This window comes from Antechinus flavipes, chromosome 1, assembly GCF_016432865.1.
Source record: "Antechinus flavipes isolate AdamAnt ecotype Samford, QLD, Australia chromosome 1, AdamAnt_v2, whole genome shotgun sequence".
NCBI classification, from domain to species: domain Eukaryota; kingdom Metazoa; phylum Chordata; class Mammalia; order Dasyuromorphia; family Dasyuridae; genus Antechinus; species Antechinus flavipes.
In genome coordinates this window covers 195,018,166-195,028,246 of record NC_067398.1, presented here as the reverse complement: position 1 = coordinate 195,028,246, position 10,081 = coordinate 195,018,166, and the positions used below count along the sequence as shown (strand labels likewise).

Below are 10,081 nucleotides of genomic sequence, written 5' to 3'. Positions count from 1 at the left end.
CTCTCCCCTTTTCTATCCATCTCTTACCTCCATCAAGCTCTTTATCTTGTCTAGGATATATACTGGAGTGCAGGGCATCTTTGCTTCCCCCTTGTCTTGTTCTTCCTCCCACAAATGGTAAAGTACGGATATATAATAATCCCTGCTCTCAGGGAGCTCCCGATCTAATGAAAGAGACAAAATGTAAGTAAATTTGTGCAAAGAAGATACAAATCGATTAAATTGTAGATAATAAAAGGAAGGTATTAATAATTAAAGACATCAGGAAATATTTCTTTATTATTATTATTTTTTTATTTTTATTGTACTTTATTTTTCCAAATACATGCAAAGGTAGTTTTCAGTATTCACTTTTGCAAAACCTTGGGTTCCAAATCTTTTCCCTTTTCTCTCCCTCCCTCTTTCCCCAAGACATCAAGAAATACAATTCTTTTAGATATTTCACCATGCTGCACAAGAAAAAAATCAATTAAAGGTAAAGATAACATGAAAAAGAATAAAAGAACAACTGAATAAATAGCAACAACAAAAAGGTGAAAAACTATGTTTTGATCCACATTCAATCCATAGTACTTTCTCTGAGTGCAGATGGCACTTTCCATCACTAGTCTTGGAATTGTCTTGAATCATCTCATTGTTGAAAAGAATCATGTACTAGGTAATATTTTGAAACAGGAAACAGAAAATGTGAAATATAAAGTGAAATCATAGGATTAAAGATTTAGAGTTAGATAAGACTTTAAGTTCAACCAATCTAGCCCCAATATTTTTTAAATGTGGAAAATGAAACACAGAAAACAGGTGATTTGCCCAAAGTCACATAGGTAGTTAAGTGACAAGAGTTGAGATTCAAACCAAGGTCCTTTGATTTCAAAACTATCACTTTCCCCAATCTGACATTATTCTTAACAGCATATATATATATATATATATATAATATATATATATGTTAAATATGTTAAAATATAAGTTAAATACAATATATGTAATCATGTCCAAACAGTTGTTTTGCTGTACAAAAAGAATTGGACTTTGAAATAGTGTACAATTAGCCTGTGAAGGAAATCAAAAATGCAGGTGGACAAAAATAGAGGGATTGAGAATTCTATGTAGTGGTTCATAGTTATCTCCCAGAGTTCTTTCGCTGGGTGTAGCTGGTTCAGTTCATTACTGCTCTATTGGAACTGATTTGGTTCATCTCATTGTTGAAGAGGACCACCAGGAAATATTTCTTGCAGATTGTGGAATTTTCATTGAAATTTAATAGAAGGCAAGCAAGCTACTGTCAACCTTATTTCATTTTATTATCATCTAATGAATGTGGCTTTGTAACAAATATTTTTAAATGTATTTAATTACATTTTGTCCTGATTGTGAAAAGTATGACATATCTATGAAGTTGTTAGAAAATTTAGTTTGGCATAATTTAAATCATTGATTACATTTTGTATCTAATGACCCAATATCTGATGAACTCAAACAATTTAACCATTTTAATATGTTTCTGGATAAAATATGTTTCATTGATCATCAATCTAATATAATTTAAATTTAGCTACTTATTATAGCCAAAGTATTAACATTTAAATTATTAAACTTGATTGAGTACTAGGTCAAAAAAGGTCTGCATGTAGTTTATAGGATGTTTCTACTGTCTGGCCAGTATATTCTGAGTTATCTATGTATTTTTTCATTTTTTAAATTCTGATTTGGCAAGAGATTAGCAAATATTAATTTGTTTTCATTTTGCTTCTATGATGGAAATTTTTGAATTTTAGAAAGTTTTGAAAATTTTTGAAAATTTGAAAAAATTACTAATTACTGTCAACTGACATTCAGTATAGATCAACTCCCATACAGAAAGCAAAGAAATTAATTAAGCATTATAAAAGCTTTGAGAAATTTAAAGATGGGCATTGGAAAGCATGGATCCAAAGTTGAAGATTTGATTAAGCTATAAAGATTTAAATATATTACATTTAATAAAATAATATATTTAATGCTTTTTCTAAAAATGTATTATTAGAATATATAACACATAGATTCATCTCTTTTATTGTTAAAAAAAAAAAGTAAAGTAGGTCTTAATTTTTTTAGATTCATTAGAACTATTTGTCCTAAGGAAAAGCAAATTTCATCATAGACACCAGGTAAAAAAAAGTTATATCATTTGGGTTAAGTTTAAAACATGAAGTGGATTTAAATAATTTTCAAGAATTTGTAGGTGATAATATAGAATAAAACCTTATAATTATGTAAAAAGCTAAAAAAAAAAAAGCAGTCATAATTACACAATCTTGTAATCAGGCCTAAGGCTAAAAGTGGCTTCAATTTAATAAATACAATTTGGATGATGTTGCAAAATAGTTTAATAGTAAATTACATATTTGATTAATTTATTTAAAAAAGAAACACACTTAAAAAACTCTACATACAAAATTTAAAAACAGGACTGGACAAGAATATATTATGCTTCAACTGGAGTAAAAAAAAAAGGCAGGGATAAAAATAATAATGTCAGACTAAGCAAAAGCAAAAATAAATCCAATTAAAAGAGATGTGGAGAGAATTCTGAAAAGATGGCAGAGTAGATTTTGGCTTGAAGTTCTAAGCCAGAGTAGAGAGCTGAACTGAAGCCACAGACACCATCCCCACACCCTGGAATTAGAATTGCTTACATTAATAGTTCTTTTTTCTTAGCGAACAAAGAAGAAAGAATCCAATGATAGAAACTTACTACTGGAACAGAGAAGACCATGGTTCATCTTCAGAAAACAGTGATGTAAAAAAAAGTCTCTTCTACCTCAAAGAAAAGATGGCTACCTTCTCAGAAAGAATTTACAGAATTCAAAAAAGATTTCAAAAATCAAATGAGAGAGATTAAAGAAAAACTATAAAAGAAGAATCATTAAAAAAAAAATTCATGGAAAACACATAGTAATATTACTGCCAAATTTAAAAGCCCCATATCCAAAAATTAAATCTACAAGAAACAAAACAAAACAAAAATACTAGAACTACAATTAGAATTGTACAGAATTTATCTGCAACTACAATGAAAGACCACAGGTACTAGAATAATGTACATCAACAATATAAAGAATTAGGCTTATGGCCAAAAATATCACATCCAACAAAACTAACCATGAAATTGAATGGAAAAAAAAAAACAGACATTCGATGTACTTGAAGATTTTCAGAACCTTGTCTCAAACCAGAATTGAATAGAAAATCTAACATATAAATACCAACATTAAATATTAATTTCAAGGAGCTCAACATGAACAAATAGTTTATGGTTTTTGCATGGAAATGTACACCACATGTTTAAGATGAACAATAGTAATTTGATAACACAAAAGAAAAATTGGGGCAGAGCTCAGGATGAACTGACTCTAAAAAGCAAAACTGTCTAGGAAAAGATAAAAATAGTAATTATGCTATATAAATGAGGTGCAGAGGAAGAACACATACAAAAGTATTAGAGAGGGGAGGAGGGTTGGTAGTCTGAAAACCTACCTAATTGGAAATGGGTTACATAGGAAACAATGCATATATGTATGTATATATATATGTATATATATATATATGTATGTATGTATATATACCATGAAGACTATAGCATGTTTTAAAATCTATAAAGAAAGAAAAAGGAAGAGAATAGGATAAGATTGGGTATAGAAAGGTATAGAAGGATGTGTAGATTAAGTGGGACAAGATTAATGGGGAAAGTGAGGAAAGGGAGGAAAAGAATGAGGAAAGAATATAAGAGAGAGATCTATGAGTGGGGGAAGGTTAATAGCAAGGAAAGTTAAGGAGAAGAATTAAAATAGAAGAGTTAGGAGGAATAAGAAACAAGAAATATATGCAAACATTTTAAAAAGGATCAGGAATAGAATTCCTTAGAAAAAAAGTAGGTCTATTAATCATTAATCACAAAGTCAAACTTAAAGATTTAATCAAAAGAGAAATCTACATTATATGTCAGCCATATTAATATTGTTTTAGATGCAGGTCTACATATGTGGAAATGTATAGGGTGTATATAGATATAGGTATGTGTATTCATATGTCTATGGGTGAATATACATATATTTATATGTATATATGTATATGTGTGTATATAAATATAGGTACGTTTGTCCTGTGGCTGAATATATGTGTGGTATATGTGTGTGTGCATTCCCATGCTCAACTTTAGCCTGGTTGGGTGAGGTGGGTGTATATGAAAATGTTGTTACTTTCTCCAACTTTATCTACAAGTGATCTTATTCCAGGTAAATTCAAGAGGGATCCAAGAACTGGCACTCTTCTAATAAAGCCAACCACCACAGGAAAGAATCCCCTGAACAGAAGAAAGAATCCATAAATTTCAAGGATCATGCCTATTAAAGGCCAACCAATGAGAACTACAAATACACCACTCAGGAAAAATCCTGTAGCTTTAACTTTGTGTTTCTGGAAGAAGAATCAAAATGTTCTTTCCAAACCAATTACAAAAGCCAATCCAGACACAAATAATACATTTCCAATAGCCAGTAGTGCTTTGTCGAAAAAGAGAAGCATTCCAAAAAATAGGAAAAATACGCCAAATCCTGTTAATCCCATTCCAATTTTCTGCGTGTCCGTTAAGGAGATCATGGCTGCGGTGATGGCAGTGGCGGTGGTGACAGCACGCATTCTTTGATACTCATTTTTTGTATGAACTGTTTAGTTTCTAATTAATGTTTTATATATGCTAAAAGGTACATTACTGAATGTAATTTTGTTGCATGATGGTCTGAAAGAAAGGTGTGTTTAATATTTGTATATTTCTCCATTTTTATCCTCACTACAGTTTTTGTGAAGTGCCATACACATAAGAGAAAAAAAAAAAAAACTTCTTTATATTCTCATTCATCTTCTTTAGAAGTCTCTCATTTTGAAATCTTCAAAAATTTTATTCATCTCCTCAACTTCTTTCTTATATTATGGTTATATTTATCTAGTTTTGAGAGAGAAGAGTTGTATAATTTTATTATTATCCTTGGCAATTAATTTTCCTTAAGAATTTGAATGTTATGCCATTCAATATAATGTGTTCAGTATTGATATTAATTCTTTCATAAAACATATTTTCTCCATTCTGCTTTTTTCTTTTTAAAAAATTTATTTAGAACTAAATACAAAATAGAAAAAGTAAGACAAAAGGAAAACAAAACAAAACATTATCATGTACCTAGCAGAACATCAGGGAGGATTCAAAATATATAACAGTAAATTTCCATTTCAAGAAAGCATATATAGTAATAGAAAAGATTAAGCATTTATGATTGTTCATATTTTTTTTGCTTCCTTATCAGTTATTCTTTTGTTTTCTGATTTACTCTTTTTTACTTTATTCTAAAATAAATCAATAATTTCACTAAAGATAATTACATTAATATGACAACATACTAAAATTTGTGGAATAAAACTAAAGCAGTACACAGAGAAAAATTTATATCCTTAAATTGTTTTATTTTTTAAAAGAGAGAGAAAGAGCAGATCCTAAAAATCCATTGAGGGATTAATGAAAATACTTTTAAAAATTGAACTCATAAATAAAACTAGTAGACAGTTTTATGAAAAAGCAAACAAAATAGATAAACTCTAGATTTACTTGATTAAAATAAAGAATAAAAAATATCAGTATTAAAAATGAAAAGAATGAATGCATTATCAATGAAGTTAAAATTGAATTATTAGGAATCATTTTTCCCATAAAACTACTTCAAATATATAAAAATTTAGAAAAATGAAAATTGGCCAGTTCAATAGAAAAGTAAATAGAATATTCACTATTTAATACTGTAGTAAACATTGCTAAACATAACCATTAAAGAGGAGAAAGAAATTAAAAGAATTAGAATAGACAATGAGAAAATAAAACTATCACTCTTATCAGATATGATATACTAGCGTAAATCCTAGAGAATCAATTTAAAAACTTGTTGAAATGATTAAGCATTTGAATAAAGTTGTAAAATATAAAATAAGCCTATACAAATCATCAACATTTTCATATATTATTAACAAAATCCAACAAAAAGAGTTAGAAAGAGAAATTTCATTTAAAGCAACAGCAGAAAATATAATATAATACTATATTTAGAAGTCAGCCCAGGAACTTATTTGAACACAATTACAAAACAATTTTCACATAAATAAAGACAGCTCTAAAGAACTGGAGAAACAATTGCTCACAGATAAGCAAAACCGATATGATGAAAATGATGATTCTACCTAAATTAATTTATTTATTCAATGCCATTCAAATCACACTACCAACATATTATTTTAAAAAGGTTAAAAATTTTAACAACAAAATTCATCTGGAAGAACAAAATGAAAAAAAGTGAAAAGTGACATACAGTTGCCTAGCAATAACATGTTACAAAGTAGCTATATTGCAAAGTGATAAATATGAGTTACATACTGAAATGAAGTATAGATGAGTGGAATGGATTAGGTATATAATACATAGTAGCTAATGAGCACAGTAATCTAGTGTTTTCAAATTTTCAAGCATTTGGGCAAAGAACTCAACCTCTGAGAAAATTTCCTGGAAAAACTGAAAAGTAATTTGGCAGAAACTAGGTATAAAACAACAACTAAATCTGATTACCAAAATATATGTTCAAAATAGGTACATCATTCAGATACAAAGAGTGATAAGTAAATTTTGGGGAAAATTTACCTGTCAGATCTAAGAATATGAGAAGAGTTTATGACCAAAGAAGATCCAGAAAGGCTCATGGAAAATAAAAATGATTATTTTGATTAAATCAAATTAAAAGATTTAGCACAAACAAAACCAATGCAGCCAAAATTAGAAAAAAAAGCAAGAAACTAGCAATCATAAGGGACTAATCAATGATAACCTGTTTACATTCTAATAATAGGTTTTATATATAATATATGCATATGTATGTATGTGTCACCTCCCAACTGTATGATAGTAGGAATTCTATGGAGACAGAGGTTCTATGAGTATAAGTGTTATTTTTTGATGATCAACAGAAAATGGAAAGAGAGGAGAAAATGAATACAGGGATATCAGGCAAGGAAGATAAAGAATTGAAAAATTATGTCTAATAATGTGCAAGTAGAAAACTATGAATATTAGATTGGCTCATGTCTATGTGGTCAATTTATACAACAGGGCATAAATTTGTAGCAATTCTACACTTATGAATAGATTAATTCTAATGCATCCAGTTTTTACGATCTATCACAACTCTCTAACAATGAGATGTAGTTTTAGATTCCAACCCTATACTAAGAAAGTTACCTCTCTTGGGTAACTCCTATTGTACTCCCAAATCTCTGTGCTAACAAACAAAACACAAATGGTTTAAAGACTAATCACAGTTTTAATGAAATTAATGAAATGAAATTTAATGAAATTAAATATCTATCATAATTAGTCTAATAAAATTAGAAAACATACAATTAAGTAGAAATAAGAAGGGGAGGCATAGAGACTATCATTTCCTTTTTTTTTTCTTCAGCATTCTCCTGAAACTCTCCCTCCACTCAAATCATATATCTCTCCATTTTTTTATTCATAGGTCACTTCTTAAATCTCTAAAAAAGAAAACTCTAGATGTCCTAGTCATGAGATTCTATAGTTGTCTTATTGTCATTATCTTGCTTGTCTTTCCTCACATCTGCTATGATCATCCATCTAAATAAGTCTGAGCCTTTTTTGACGGCTTATTTCTTTTCTACCTGGAAAAAGACATAAATCCCAGATAGTTTGGAGCCAGTCAACTAAACCTGAGTGATTATGTTCCACTGTAGGGAATCTGTCAATCCTAAAATCAGCTTCAAAAAATTCGACATTTGCACTTGTATAGCACAACACCAAAAAACTGGAGCAAAAACCAAACAAAAAATTCTCAACATTCTTAGTCACCTCAGAACACTAAGCAAAACAAAAATAAAAAAAACACAATTGTGAAAATACACATAAAAGATGTAATATAATGCAGATTAGTATTTGGAAGTTTTCTTTCATAACTAAATTCAAAGTCAAATTACATTCAGGATATATCTTGTGCACATTTTATAGTGGTGCATCCATGTCAATAAAATAAATGCAAAATAGGCATAGAAATTATAACAATGGTATACCTATTAAAATAGCATGATGGACTATAGCAAACTAAACCAAATAAACAAGCAAATGGAGTTATAAAACATGCACAATATCAACACAAGCAAAAATTATAATATGACAATCTAATATACTTAAGCATAGTGGAAAAGCATGTGTTTATGAACTTATGCGATTATGTCCAAAGCAAACAGCACAAGATTAAACATTGGCATTAACATTAGGATACATGTTTAACCATTTCCAATTTCATCTGGAACATCAGAAATTAGTCTGGTCTCCAGGCAGATAGACCTAATTCTCCTGTGTATTGTTAATCTCTCTGCCAACATATGCTAGTTGATGATATAGACTAATCACAATCCTCATCAAAAGTATATAGTGTTGTCTACTTAATCTGACCTTATAAGGGGTGCAGCTTTGTTAATTGTGTTAGTCTGATCTGAAAGAATTGCCTGTCCCTCAGGAATCTCTAAGATTAATGTATTGGGGAGAAAAGATTTTGCCTAAGGATTTAGTTGTTTCCCCTCATCTAAATTAGTTATTGAGGTAGAGTATGAGATCATTTGTATTGAAAACACCTGTTTTGATCCCTTGTCTGAATAAAACAATCTTTGTATGATTTGTAAGTAAATGAATTTCAGGTACTACTTGTTAAACAGATTAGTTGCATAGACTCTCTACAATTAAGTATTGTTTTCACATCTAACTTTATATCAGTCAACTAATCCTTCTTAGCAGAACTTTGTCACTTTGTTGAAAATCCTGACAACAGACGCAGGTATTATATTATTTCTTTTAACATAATGTTCTCAGTCCATTTTTGGATCTTGTCTCTATACTTATATTACCTACATTTTTTCAATGATGTCAACTTCAAAAACAGAAACAAATTTTTGAACGAAGTATCATGTTTCATTGTCACACATACTTTTGCTGATAAATGCATCTAGTGTCATGTCACCTTCACTTTCTTGGTATAGAACTACTCTCAAATGCTTGGTGCTGACATCTATAACTAGGACCAAAAGCTTGTCATTAACCAATACTGGCACATGTGTAAGGCAGTTTGACAGGTTTTCATATATGTCTATAACATGTATCTACAATCCCTTAAAAGATGTATTTATTTGAAACCAACTTTGCATTTTTTTGTTTTTTTTGTCACTGTGCTCTTCAAACATACATTTTAGTAAAGTCATTAAAATAATAGCAATATATTTTTAAGCATTATATTAAACTATATATATAAAATTAATTAATCACTTAATGTGCGAAAATTCTTCAAATCAAAAAAATTCTTCAACTGTGTCCAAGTCAGGAGTGTCTCAATTTTCTCTGAATCAGTGCTTATCTTTTGTCATAGCATCATATATCCAATATATTTGATAAAGGTTCTGTAAAACTGGCATTTGTCAGTTGAAATCTACAGGCCAACTTCTTTTAGCTTATCCCAGTGCTTGTTCAACTTTTTCCTACTTAAAGAAATTTCAAGGTCACTTCAGTGAAGACCAAATACATGGAGTTTTTGTTGATTAGTCCTTCAATGTCAAAACATTGTCTATAATGGTGCAAGTTTTGGTACACTTCCCTGATTCATTATATAATAGTCTTGCAGTGAGAATCTTTCTGGGAACTCCTGAGGCTATTTTTCATGTCACTTCCAATGATTTAACTGTGTAGTAACATGGTTATGAGTCATTATATTGGAATGATCAAAAAAATGAAAGTGTGAAAAGGACTGCTACTTTGGGAGAAAGGTCTAGTGAAAGGAAGAATGAAAAAATTTATTTTATCTCCAATGCAAATGATCTCATGTACTGTCTCTCAGTACATGTCATAGTACATGTTTTAGTTCATGTCTTACTAATTTAGATAAGGGGAGACAACTAAATCCTTAGGGAATATCTTTTCTTCCCAATACATTAACTTTAGAGACTC

The 10,081-nt window shown here is 29.6% G+C and overlaps 1 protein-coding gene across 1 annotated transcript; it reads right to left on the bottom strand.

Moving 5' to 3' along the window:
- Nucleotides 1–4,197: 4,197 nt before the first annotated feature.
- On the bottom strand, nt 4,198–4,668 carry LOC127544773 (vesicle transport protein GOT1B-like). The gene is given in 1 exon segment (XM_051971594.1): nt 4,198–4,668. A coding segment is annotated over 1 exon segment (444 nt). The 5' UTR covers nt 4,642–4,668.
- Nucleotides 4,669–10,081: the final 5,413 nt, after the last annotated feature.